General features: G+C 41.2%; 2 protein-coding genes and 1 long non-coding RNA gene across 6 annotated transcripts in view; 2 read left to right on the top strand and 1 right to left on the bottom strand.

Moving 5' to 3' along the window:
* The window catches only part of ppp1r16b (protein phosphatase 1, regulatory subunit 16B), a 52083-nt gene extending 44917 nt beyond the window's left edge, over positions 1-7166 (top strand). For all 3 annotated transcript variants that reach the window (XM_077573131.1, XM_077573132.1, XM_077573133.1), the window contains exons 6-11: positions 86-210; positions 1212-1337; positions 1410-1485; positions 1558-1687; positions 3003-3150; positions 4379-7166. In XM_077573131.1, coding sequence (XP_077429257.1) covers positions 86-210; positions 1212-1337; positions 1410-1485; positions 1558-1687; positions 3003-3150; positions 4379-4843 — 1070 coding nt within the window. In that variant the 3' untranslated portion in view covers positions 4844-7166. The remainder of the gene's footprint in view (positions 1-85; positions 211-1211; positions 1338-1409; positions 1486-1557; positions 1688-3002; positions 3151-4378) is intronic.
* The window catches only part of LOC144056369 (uncharacterized), a 45878-nt gene that overhangs the window by 9549 nt on the left and 22914 nt on the right, over positions 1-13415 (bottom strand). Inside the window, exons 3-5 of one of the 2 annotated variants that reach the window (XR_013295052.1) lie at positions 7738-7893; positions 6291-6381; positions 4652-4892 (exon numbers count right to left, since the gene is read on the bottom strand). This is a non-coding gene — a long non-coding RNA (uncharacterized LOC144056369). The remainder of the gene's footprint in view (positions 1-4651; positions 4893-6290; positions 6382-7737; positions 7894-13415) is intronic. The other variant, XR_013295051.1, reaches the window with a different exon arrangement.
* Positions 8801-13227, top strand: fam210b (family with sequence similarity 210 member B). Its single transcript, XM_077573134.1, has 3 exons — positions 8801-9239; positions 10475-10674; positions 12083-13227. Exons 1-3 carry the CDS (start codon positions 8922-8924, stop codon positions 12297-12299), a joined length of 735 nt encoding a protein of 244 aa, XP_077429260.1. The 5' UTR covers positions 8801-8921; the 3' UTR covers positions 12300-13227.

Raw genomic sequence — 13415 nt, 5'->3', positions numbered from 1 at the left:
TGAAACCGCTAACGCGCCGCGCTTATAGACCGACGCTTTGAAGGGAAAATGAATCGCTGTTTGTCTGTGTGTGTTCGTTCGGCAGGCATCACCCAGGAGATGATCAACGAAACCCGGGCGTCTACAGAGAGGAGGATGCTGGGAGATATCCAGGAACTGGTGAGGCTCAGCGACGAAGTCAACCGTCAGGACTCGCAGGGAGCCACACTGGTATGTTTTCGGATAGACGTACACTTGCTACCTTGACTTAAAGAGTTTATATCGTTCAAGCTTGTAACTTGATTTACTCACCTATCTTGGGCTCAATAATAATAATTTAAAAAAAAATCCAATTTAATTTTTTTCCCCCTCAACATGTCAATTACAATTTAATATGTGATCATTTTTTCGAGGTCCTCTTTATTTTATAAACACAAGCAATAAATTAATCTGTATTACAATAAAAATGTCAGATTTATTATAAATGAATGTTTTGGTTTTATAAATTAGGCTTACACTAAAGTAAAGGCTTATGAACCATGAATTAATATGAAGACAGTTTGTTTAACTACTGAAAAAAAACCTCATATTCCACAAATGCAATATTAACTGTCTATATCTATCTGTTTGTTTTGCAGCAATTAGCATTAGAATATAGCTAAGTTTCATTATTATTCACAAATCTGTTTAAAACAGTGGGGAAAAGAGCCTTTTGCAACATGGCCTTGGTTGATCTCATATACTCTGCTGCCACCTGCTGGCCATTTTTGTAGTAACTATTATTGCTTCAAGCATTCTCTTCAGGTCAGAGCCTTCTGTATGCTCTAGCATAAAAAAACAACAACATAAAAAACATTTAAATACGTCTTTGGGAGCAAATTAGTTAATCAAAATGTCATGTTTAGACTAGTGAAGGCTCATACAATATATTATTGTAAAGAATATTTTTGATTGTCTTCCCCTTTAAAAAGTGGATATCTGGTTTGGCAAAATCCCAAAGAAGAGCGCACGTGGAAATTGTCGGAAGTTATGTAAGGCTAATCTTTTGTTTTCAAGAGAAATGTGTTTTTGTGTCACTGGAAAACTTTCCTTCCTGTGCAGTCTGCTTGATCTACAGTACCGAGAGACACAATAAAATTTAAAAAAAGAAGAAAAAGATTTGGAATAGGTCAAGCAACTCAGCAAATAGGAACGGTATCTTAAGTTGAAATATCATTTCTGGCCTTCTGCAGCTGCACATCGCGGCAGCGAACGGCTACATGCAGGCCGCCGAGCTGCTGCTGGAGGGCGGCGCTCGCATGGATCTGAGAGACTCGGACGGATGGCAGCCGCTGCACGCCGCCGCATGCTGGGGACAGGTGAGATCAGATGCCGACTGGCTAAGAGACGTCCCTCACTGTCGACGTAAACACTCGCTCGTGCTCTTTTAGATGCACGTGGCTGAGCTGCTGGTGTCTCACGGAGCCAGTCTCAATGCCAAGACCTTCCTCGAGGAGACCCCCATTGGTATACTCACACCTTATTCGAATGTGTAGCTATCGAATCGTGCTAACATTTTCCTCCATCCTCCATTTTAAGACTTGTGTGAGGATGAGGAGTTCAGGGCCATTCTGCTGGACCTGAAGCACAAGCATGACATCATCATGAAGTCTCAGCTCAAACACAAGACTTCGCTGTGCAGACGGACATCCAGCGCTGGCAGTCGTGGGTCAGTGCTGACACCTGCTGGTTTTTATTGCTACTACATGTTTTTTCCCAGCTGAAATTTGCTGGGCACGCCCTCTGCTGGTCACCAACTGGTCGCTGGGTTTAGTTCTAAAGTATTTGCTAGTTAATCACAGGGAACATCCATGGATTACATTTTCTGCACGGCTTGTTCCCATCAAGCCAACAGGTGAGATTGAGCCCATCCCAGCTGACTCTTGGTAAGAGACGCGAGGTCCATTTTGGACTGTCACCAGTCATTCCAACCTAGACATACATTTAGAGTCTTGATGTGAGATAAGTCGATTTAAATTCGTCTCGAAGCTCCGCGGAACAATGCTTGATGCGTCCATGTTTTATACACAGCCTTTTTTTTTTGCAGACGCAAAGTATTGGAATGATGACTGTGATCTGATCTTTATTTCCTCTGTTAGTGCACCATCTAATGACCGTGTTATTTGTCTGCTTAAAAACACTAACTGACAGAACTTATTTAGTTTTTTTTTTTTAAAATTCAAAACAATACAGCATATCGAGCTCCCCAAATCACAATAAAGTAAGTTCTAAACGCCCTAAAAAGACTTGGTTTGTATTACTGTATTCCAAAATATAACCTTAGGTGTTCATCACTTAACCAGTAGAGGGCAGTCATGCACTAAACATACCCAGAAGAAGACAGGAACAGGAAGTTATTGACCTCCTGTAGCTAACATCTAGCTTTAGAATAATAATGTCAAAGCATCGTCTATAAGTGACTTTTAAGACACTATTACATGTGTAACGTAGATATAATGATGTATGTGTGAGCTAAATGGTAGTAAGTGTTTGTTTACTACTAGCTAATGCTAATCGTGATTGCTAACAGTTTAGCAAAAGCTAATTTTGTTGGACAATGCATATCGTCGCTGCGCTATTTGAAAAACACGGCCATTTTTTTTTTTTTTTTTAATGTTTTTGGGATGAAACTGAATACAAACATCCAAAAAACGTAAAATTTGGAGAGAAAAAAAGGACATTTATATCCACTCAATTCAACTTATGTTCAACCTTAGTTGACTAACACACACACAAAAAATGGGGGTGTGGGTGCAGGGATGATCACTTCATTATTCGATGGATTAATTGATAGGATAATCAATTTGAAAAAGATTCAATAGTGACAGCACTAATGTTTTTGTAATGTGGGAGAAAGCTGTAGAACTACACCATTGTGCTGTCCAAGGTAGAAACATGACAACAACTCTTGTTAATTCTGCAAAGTTGTTTGCGCCTGCGTAAAATAAGCTGCTCATACATCCTTCTTCGTTCCTCATCCGCAGGAAGGTGGTGAGGCGAGCCAGTTTGTCCGACAGACACAACCTGTGCCGCAAGGAGTACGAGACGGAGGCCATCGTGTGGAGGGGAGGGAGGGAGGAGGAGGAGGACAAAGAGAAGGATCCCGAGCAGGAGATAACCCAGGTGCTTCATGTGAGTCATCTCATAATTAGCATCTGTCATAAAGAATATTTGTGATTGGCAACAGAGCCAGATGTCTTATCGCCAGTCTAAGGAGGACAGCACACACTGGGGGTTGCGTGTCACTGTCTATTATTAGTGGCAGGGAGGACGTTAATGAGCTGCACATTCGATTTTCTGCGGCCTCTAATGTTCTCTCGCTTTCTCTACGTGCCAAATCTAATCTCCTTCAGGTCACCTCGGTTCAGCTACAGTGCTTTTGCGCTGCCAGACTGTCATGAGCGCCTCTGCTTACAAACAACTGTGATTTTGTTTCGGACTCCATCGCAATTCAGTCCTACTAGGTTTTCCTTTCTATAATATATTGTGCCAAGTCTTGACTGGCAAAAATGGGGGTGCCCAAATTAGTTGTTGATCAACCAAACTGGCTTCAGAGTAGGGCTGGGAAATAAATCGAATTAATCGCCATTTTGAAAATCAAATCATTGAAAATTTGCTACATCATGAAATCAAATTTTGTCTACTGGATTATTAACTCATTCACTCCCAGCCATTTTCACTGAAGTAAAAGTAAAAAAAAGTGTATTTGTATCTGTTTCCGTTTTGCAGCAATTAGCATTAGATATAGCTAAATTTAGTCATTATTCACAAATCTGTTTAAAACACTGGAGAAAAGATCTTTTTTGCAACATGACCCTGGTTGATCTCTTATACTCTGCTACCACCTGCTGGGTGTTTTTATAATAACTACCATTGCTTCATGCATTCTCTTCAGTTCAGAGGCTGCTTCAAAGCCTTCTGTATGCTCTAGCATTAAAAAACAAAACAAAAAAAAACATTGAAAAAAAACATATAAATACGTTTTGGGATCATGGCAATATTTAAAATAGAAAGTTTTTATATGTTTTTGGGAGAAAATGAGTTGAGAGCTGTTGTTCTTATGTTGTGTTACATCCAGATGTTATTGTGAGTTGTAATTTTATTTATTTTTTTAACTATGAATGTTAAGTTTATGTTAAAACTGATTTAGAATAAGTATACATTATTGTTGTCTAAACATTTTGGACAGGAATTATTTTTGAATAAATGAAACCTTTAAATAAACATTTGTTGGGTTTATTAGATTAAAATTGTGTAAAATCGTAATCGTCCTGAATGACCCCAAAAAATTTAGATTTTATTTTTTGCCCGTAATACCCAACCCGATATCAGAGGCCGAATTTCTTTGCTTACTGTGCAGGTAAAGCCCGTGGAGGCAACCGAACCATCCGACCAGACCAAGCTGCCAACCATCCTCAAAGATGGCAGCAGCAAGCACAACGGCCTCATCGCTACAACGACGTGCGTTCCCCCACAGCCACCCGCCAACGGCAAAGTGGACAAGAACACGGTTGCTACCAGCCCGTGCGGCCAAGACGAAACTCCACCTCGCGAGAGAGCTCAGACTCTCTCGGAGCTGAAGAAGCAGCGGGCGGCGGCCAAGCTGTTGAACCACCCCCTGTTTAACGGTCACCTGGGAAACGGTTCCACCGACTCCTTCAGCGATGCCAAATCCATCTCGGACGACCCCCGCATGCCGTTGGTGTCGTCCAACGGCAACGCCGTGTTCTACACGCCGGCCAGCGGCGACCCGCCACTCCTCAGACTCAGGCAGCCCGTCGACGAAGAGCAGCCCAAGTCGCGGACCTGCTGCTGCGTGTCGTAGCGCCGTCGTCGCGCGAGTCCAAGGAACTGCGAGTGTTTGCACAGAAGAGCTGGGGGAAAGGTCAAGAAAGTGTCACTCAGAAATGTGGACTTTCTACATTGAACGGAGGTTGCATGCAAGAGTAGCAGGCTAACAAATTGAGCCTTTGGATAAAGGAATACAAAGATGCACAGCTGACGATTATTCAAGGTATAAGTGGAACCTCCGAAGTGGATCACTTCCGTGACCTTGGTTTTGGTTGTCCATGATGATTTCAAAATGTTTTTTTTTTTTAAACAGCAGACTTCCTGTGGCTAATTGGGCATTGCTTCTTTAGACATTATTGTGGGTCTACACAGACACAGACATGTCTAGCAAATTTTGTGGCCATGTCCCTTAGTAATTTGGCAAAATCTCTCAGACAAATTTTGTTTCTTAAAAAAATCAAAATGAAACCGAAATAGGTGGAACATCCAAAGTCAAACCACATCCAAAGTCAAACCACATCAATCTGTTGAAAAAAAGAGGATGGTAAATAAAATGGGTGATCTACGAAAAAGAACAACTATATAATGGGCTGTCATCTAAAAATGTTGCCATTTCAGCCTGCAAGAGCTCCACTTGGAACTTGAGAAATACTCAAAAGGTCCACGTTCGCAAAATGGAATGCTCCGTTCCCGTGGAATAAAAACAGCAGGTCAACCACAGGACGTGAATGCAAATTTGAGTTTGTCCCACCCAATCTGACCCGTTGTACTGAGCAGACACTTTCCTGTCAGTGACGTCACCACACACCACCTCCCTAAAAAAAAAAAGCCAAAGAAATAAGCAAACCACACTGGTGGAGTTTAAATTCCAAACGGTACCACTATTTTTTTGTGTTTGGCTTTGGAGGTTGCGCTGTATACAAGTGAACTATTCAGATATACCATCCATGAAAAAGTCATTGTGAAGTACATTCGTCATGGATTTCAACATATCAGAAGCCAACATAGCGCTTTCAACGCTGTTGATTAGCAAAGGGAAGGAATGCCATAAAAGTATTATCGTGTACTTTTGACAAGCCACCGTCCCCTTCGTATACAGTACGTCTGCCCCCCAACTTGTATTTTTATTGATCCACTTTGAGATAACTTAAGAGCGAAAACTGTCGACTGTACATTTATTTATGACATGATTTATGTGTTCCTACATTGAAGTGTATTTATTGTTGCGGATGGTGCGTGGAGAGTGAGTGCGATTCAGAAAAGAGCCAGCATAGGACCCCCCCCACCCCCCCTCAAATGAAAGCGAAAGGTTTAATCATAGTATGATATCTAATAACACAAAATGGCCGCATCGGAGGTAGAATGACATTTAACCCACGGGTCTCTTCCAAACATGGATACAAATCTGCTACACTTTGGATTGTGAGTGCAACCAACTGCACGCTATGTACATTTTAATACGTGTGTTATTGTTTACTTACGTGTTAGCACTTGAAGTTATTTCCATGCAATTTGTGCATCTGGTTCATACGTCTCTTTGGTGTCAAAACAGCCATGTTGGAAATGTGTCACCTACACATGAAAAAAAAAAAAGATATAGGGAGTAAATCTTAATTGGTCTGGCCCTGCAGTGTAAATCCAACCTTCCTTAAACTTCACACCCCTTATAGTGGCATTGCAGAATTTGGATTTACATTTTTGATTGACACGTTCATGACCACATTTCCGTTACCGAACAGTGTTTGTCACTCATCGAAATACCATACATGTTGCCTCATCTCCACATCAGTGCCAAAGAGTCGTTCATGAAAAAGAAAATACAATTTAGGTGTGACCTGTTCCTTTAAACGCGCGTTCCCCCTGACCTCCCTTGTACAGTGTCAATGATTTGTACAGATACATTTGTAAATACGAATGTCGTCTGTTCCCATGAACTGCATTTGTCTGTGTTGTTACTGGTTTCCTAATGGAAAGTAACATAGGAAAAGACACTTTAAAGATCAACTTTGGTAATCCTGCTTTATGCGTGTCAACTGCCTGCCAAGTACACTCAGGTGTCAGTGTTTAATGTGTTCCTCATTCTGTTGTTGTCGTTTTTTGGGCCTAAAATGTCAAAAATTATGTTTTTTTTTTGTACATGTCAAACTAATCGTCAAGCTGCTGCGGTGGAATAATTTGACAAGTCCAAATCCTTCACAAAATATACAGTAGTTACATGCGTGAGTATCAACAAGTGTCCACAAAGGGACAAAAGGAAACAAATATATATATAAAAAAAACTACTGATAATGTTGTTATTACTAGACTACACTGATGGCTGCATTGACATATTTTGAATAAATTGTATATTTTGAGAATTGTTCACGGTCTTTTCTGAATTCTTAAAGTTGATCTCATGATGTTATTTAATTCTTGGGTGTCTGAAAAGTTTCACATATTAGATAACAACAAGCCACGAGTTTAAGGAAAGGGAATATAAGAATCCATATTAAAAAATATGTTTTAGTTTCTTTGGTTAATCAAAGACTAAATTGTCTAAAATCGGATGGATGGTTGTTGATGGTTAGACTCCTATTATACACCAAATTCTAGCACAATCGCTTATTCATTAAGTCCAACATGTCCTTTTGGTCTTGTTGCCATGGAGTTGTACACTTGTCTCACATTATAGTGAATTTGAATAGTGTTTGCAGAGCACAAAATGCCTCCTATACTTTTAATTGACTTTCACAGGAAGATGTAAAGCAAACAAATTAATGGAACCAACCCAGTAAGTGAATAAACAAGGAAGTCAGGTTGGACATCACTTTGTGATGTTTGCAAGGTAAATGTTGAAAGAATTCCTTCTGGAACGCGTGCCAGGCCAAGCGAAAGGTAATAGGCGCGGAGACAAAAGCAAGTGCAAACACATCCTCTGCATGGCGTGACCTTGCTGCTGCAGTGCAAGGCCAGCTGGCTGCAGTCCCGGGTCCTTCAGAGGGCCTCCTCCTCCTCCTCACTGAAGGCCCACGTGGATCAGCGCCAGCGCGAAAGCAAAGCCGAGTAAAGTTTTGGATGCCAGGAGTTGACCACCCGAATGGAGGACTGGAAGTTAAGAAGAAGGTTCTCACAAGTCTGTTCAGTTCTGGGACACCAAGCTTCACTATCATAGTAAGTGCATTTTGTGAGCATGTCTGCTTCACAGATAGGAGATCTGAGCTTGAATCTCTGTTTGGATTTGCATGTCACATGACACTTTCCAAAAACAACAACATTATAATGGAATATCTGCCAGCTCTGCCTAGTCGCCATGGTGATGTATGTAGTAGCAAAGGCTGCGTGAGCTGTGGCTCATTTGCATAAAACAGGACCGCCCACTCAAAATTGGCTGATTTCATCAAGGCTCAGGGAAAAAAAAGAGAGGGTAAAAGTGTGTTATAAAATGATTCTTGCAATATTTTTTAAATTGTAAAAATGTTTATTTTTAAGGGCGTGAATACGAACACAGATGCAGGAGTGTTGGAACGCGACCATCAGTGGCCGGAAACGACGCTGATGTGTGAAACCCCGGAAGTCGGAAGTCCGTGGCATCTACCCCATACGCAAGGCTTTGTGGAGCATCAAGGACTATTTAAATTTAAAAAAATAAAATGCTTGCTCCGCTTTGCGATTGAGTAAGAATAAACATCCCTAGGCCACTATTTGTGGAAATTCTTAATATAAAGAGCATTCCCTCACACAAGCACAGTGGGGAAAACATGCAAACGTCAGACAGGAAGGTGGACCTATGTGGCATTTGCATGTTCTTGATGGAGTTGAAATTTATGTAGATGATCAGAAATACAGCAGCGCCCCCTCCTGGCCGTTTCTACCCATGCATGTTACATACGTCTCACAGCAGCGTGCTTTGTTCTTTTGACGAGAGCCTCCTCCAGTCCAATCTGCGGTTGCGCGGTCCGCCTGTCAGCAAGTTGTCTGCTGGGGGGGGGGGGGGAGGCAGCCAGTTAGGACTGGAGGCAGTGGGAGGAGGTGAGGGGGGGACACAGTCAGCATGTTTGGACCTTCACTCCGTGTTATCTAGCCTTTACTTCGGTAAACATTTTGGACTGCGCTCAACTCGCTTTGAGGGCGGAATGACGGCCATGTTTCTGAGTCGGGCGACGAGGACGACGGCGCGCGTGTTCCGCCACTCATACTCCGGCCCGTTGACGTTAACGAGGGGCTTTCACCGGGTCCGGACCTGCTGCGTGGATTTAGCGCTCGCACGCTTCGCGGGACGACGACCGGAGGTGTACCACCACTACGGTTTGCTAATTCGGGACTGGGGACACTTGAAGCTCCGTGGCGGCCTGGCGGAACCGGTGGTTTTGTTTTCAAGTAACCGCGGGCTCTCCACCGCTGCTGCTGCCCCGAAAAAGACCACCGACATGGACGACAAGAACAAGGCGGAGGTATTGTAACCACGTAGCTGTGTAATGGTGTACCCAAAGAGGGGAAGAAGGGGAGGGTGTCGAGTACGGTGGAACTACTGTACCTTCACCTTACGTCATTCAAACGTCTACGGGAGGCGCATGCGCACTGCTCAACGGCAGGTGTACTGTGTACACATCACACCTGCCAATTTATTTCACAAAATTCACGGAGCACCGATTGTTCCAAAAGTCACATTCTCTTCCTGTTTTGCTGTCATAACCTTCATTTGATTTCAAACAAGTCGAACAAGACTGTTGCGCAAGACCTAACGTTTTAAATGAGAATACAGTGAACCCTTGCTAGCTTGTGTCGCCATTTTGCAAATTAACCCCCCTCAAAACATGTTTATTATTGTCTATATGGATAAATTAAAACCTGATTTTAAAAAAGAAAAGAAAAAAAAGACTATTTGTTTATGGTTCTCCGGTTACAAGCTAAGTCACTGTCTAACAGTAACCAGAAAAAGTTGATTTTTTTTCTGGTCAGTTTGACCTGTAAAAAAATATTTTTAAATTCTTAAAACAATACCTTTCTCCCCTTTATATATGATACTCCTCTCTTAAATAAATACAACTTTACAAACTGTAGATGCTAAAAAAAAAAATAGGCTGCAGTACAAAGAAATAAAACAAAATAAAAAACAAACAAACAATAATAGAATAATGAATAAAAGAGACAAAAAGTAAATGTTAGGCAACTGTCAGAAGGCTGTTGGCCTCAGGGTGGAGGTGTGTGTGTGTGTCACTCTGACTCAACTGTGCTTGTGAGAAGTTATCAGTCACAGAGGTCTCACTGTTCCTCCTCCCATACATCCTCTGTGGCCACCCGCTCACATGACCCTCCCAAGGCCACTGCCCGCCCCCCTTTACTTTGAGTCCGGCCTCAGTGACCTCTCTGAAAAGCTGCCCACGTCGGCTTTCTTAACTGTGCTTTGTCGACAGGGCCGACAAGCTCCCCATTAGACTATACCGTTACCAGTGTTTTCCACCTAAAAAAAATACTTAACTGTCCAATTACCAACATCATCTCAAGTGTGTCATTCCAGCTCAGATGATTACTGATATGTAAATGTTGAAGGTGACTTATTCAAGGAGCTCTTAGTTACAAATAACTAAAGCAGGTTATTACAGCACCACTGAACGGATTGTGTTGCAGTTTGGCGTGTGCGCTGTACTTTCGACTATATCATTGTGTTTCATTTCATCCCGTCCAGGACGTTCACAATGGAAAGGAAGCCTCACTAACTCCTCCGCCTGGCGGGGAAGCTTCCGCGGACTCCGAGCCGGAGGGAAATAAGCCCAATAAGACTCAGCAACTCAAAAAGGTCTTCAAGGAGTACGGAGCTGTGGGGGTCTCCTTCCACGTGGGCATCTCCCTCATGTCTCTGGGAATGTTCTACCTCCTCATATCCAGGTGACAAAGCAGCCTATACTACTTGCACTTTTCCATTAAACATACTGATGGCATCGATGTGACAAAACAGCAGTCTTTTGGCAAGAAAATCAGGGTAACACCCTGGAATGGTCGCTAGTCAACTGCAAGGCACAAAGACAACCATTCAAAACTTATGGCCAATTTAGAGTGGCAAAACATTTTGTGGTAAATTTATTCTGAAATCATATCATCCCTAACCGTACCCATCTTGTATGTCCCTTGGTTATATTATTACTGCTTTATTGTTGCTGTTCACGTAAGAAAAAAAACAAAACAACTATTTCTATAAATTAAAACTATTTCTCCAATTTTTACCTCAAAATTTTTTCTTGCTAAAATCTCCTCTAAAAATAGTACTATTTTTGAAAAAAAATAAATAAAAAAATCTATATATAAAACAAAAACCCTAAAAAAAATCCTCTTTGTTGTTTGCTAGCTCTGTGTGATGAGCACCCGCACCATGCATAGAGGCTCGTCCTCGGAGCAGGCGAACCTGGTTCGATTTCCGGACTGTGCGGTCCTTTCCTGCAGATCATTCTCTCTTCCCCCCCATTTCCAGTCAATTCTTCAGCTGTCTTATCAATTAAAGGCTAAAAGCAAAAATAAATCATCCAAAATGCATGAAACTCTCTTGTACCCATTAAAAATAGCATCTTAAAAATGTCCCCCAGCTGTAATACTTACACAGTACTCACGCCATGAATCTGAAAAATTAAAACACGAGTTTTCAGTGGTTGGTTTCAGACTTACAAGGAGACATGCGGAACATAAAATCTTGAAACTGCCTTTTAAATTTTTTTTAATTTTTAAATTGAATAAAAGAGATGCAAAACAGTAAAGCCTTTGAGCGTGTGTTGAGTGTGTGACAGTTAGGGCGGCGTGCCAGCATAGCAAAGAAATTTGCAGCAGATTAGCAGGGGAGCCCGCAGCCTTTCTCACACAGCTGATAATAAGCCTCCCATGGAAAAGCCACTGTGGCCCGCAACCATGTAGCATTATCGCACTCAACACTTTGCTGCCTTGTACTTGGCTGATTAAAAGCTGGCCCAGTGTAGCCAGCTCGATAACGCTGAGGAGTCACTTGCCCTTGGATGGGAATTCAAAAACCCATTCATAATTCCATAACCGCAAATTTCAACACAACAAAAGAAGAAAAAAAAAATAAGCTATTTTTTAGCTGTAAAAAAAAAATAAATAAATAAAATTGGGGGGGAAAACTGAAATTTTGTCAGGACAAATTTTTCCTTTAACAAAATGTTTTCCTTTTAAAATGTATACATAATTTATACCTCCAAAGGTGTCAAATATTGCGAGAGGAATATTACAAAATGGATGATATCTTTGAACACGGTAAGATGAAACGTGACCTCTGTGCCTTCATCTCTAGCGGAATGGACATGGCGGCCGTGCTGAGCAAGCTGGGCTTCAGCGAGGCCATCATCCGGTCCAAGATGGCGGCGGGGACCAGCACCTTCGTCCTGGCCTATGCCGTCCACAAACTGTTTGCGCCCGTGCGCATCAGCATCACGCTGGTGTCCGTGCCGTTCATCGTGCGCCACTTCCGAAGGACGGGACTCTTCAAGCCGCCCACATCCACGCACTAATTAACGTCATGTTGACGGCCTAAGGCGGACGTATGGCCTTCAAGTGGAATTGGGGTGGGGCACTTTTTGGACTGCTGTGACCTGAGATTACAGAAACATTACTGAAGGAAAAAAAAAAAGTGATGGATGCCAGTGTACTTGGAATCAGGTATCTTTTATTTATTTTTTTTAGCTTTCTTTCTTTGCATCCGAAATCTATGAAGTTTCCCCACACACTTTCTGTAATGACTCAAAAGTCATTATAGTCTTTGAGTCCATTATAGTCTTTGTAAACAATTTATTTCTCTTACAAATAAAAAGATACTTTTTCTGTAGAAAAATACAAAAAAAAAAAATCTGTTTGTGAAAAATACAATTTACTTTTTTGAATTCTTATTTTTTTAATATCTCATTTAAATAAGTTAACTCTCCTGTTTTCTCACCTCTCTCTAAAAGCAGTTTTTTCTGTATAATGTACTTCCCCCATAAATAAAATATTTATTGCTCCAAAATAAATCTACGTTGTGCCTTCTAAAAGTACAACTTTTCCTTTTCAAAAGTACTACTTTTTTAATTTTAAAAGATACTGTTCTTTTAAATAAAATATCACATATTTTATTATCAGACTCACCCGCAATACAACTTATTTTGCATAAAAATACAACTTTTCCTCTCACTTTTCACCCTCTAAAATTTGTTCTTCATTATTATAATTTTTTGTTTTAACTAATATTCCACTTTAAAAATAGTAACTTTTGTTCCACTAAAAATCCACAATTTTCTTATTTCAGTCAAGTCGTTCCCCATGTTTCTCTTGACTCACTATTTGATGTCCTTTTTTTTTTTCTGTCCTGCATGTTATGAATGAAGCTGTTTTTGGGAGTGTATTTATATTTGGTTTGCTTGCATTTAGAGCTGCACAATAAAAAAAATTGATTTTTCTGACCAATGACGTCATCCCTCATACTGTTCACTTATAAAATAATATAACAACTAATGAATGGGGGTGACTATGGACACCAGAAGGGGTTCACAAGTTGTGATAAGTGCGCATTAAATTATCTGTGCAGACTGTTTTAGCAGCTTTGAGGTCATTTTGGGGTTTATTGCTTTCAGCACACTTGACTGCTAAACCAG

This window comes from Vanacampus margaritifer, chromosome 8, assembly GCF_051991255.1.
Source record: "Vanacampus margaritifer isolate UIUO_Vmar chromosome 8, RoL_Vmar_1.0, whole genome shotgun sequence".
In the NCBI taxonomy this organism is placed as follows: domain Eukaryota; kingdom Metazoa; phylum Chordata; class Actinopteri; order Syngnathiformes; family Syngnathidae; genus Vanacampus; species Vanacampus margaritifer.
The sequence above is the reverse complement of the archived record's forward strand: the minus strand, read 5'-3'. Positions and strand labels throughout refer to the sequence as shown.

Excerpts from the sequence above, each read along its gene's own strand:
- fam210b (XM_077573134.1), top strand. The coding sequence starts at position 8,922 with ATGACGGCCATGTTTCTGAGTCGGGCGACGAGGACGACGGCGCGCGTG. Across the intron at positions 9,240-10,474 it reads ACGACAAGAACAAGGCGGAG|GACGTTCACAATGGAAAGGA; the intron begins GTATTGTAACCA and ends CATCCCGTCCAG. Across the intron at positions 10,675-12,082 it reads TTCTACCTCCTCATATCCAG|CGGAATGGACATGGCGGCCG; the intron begins GTGACAAAGCAG and ends CTTCATCTCTAG.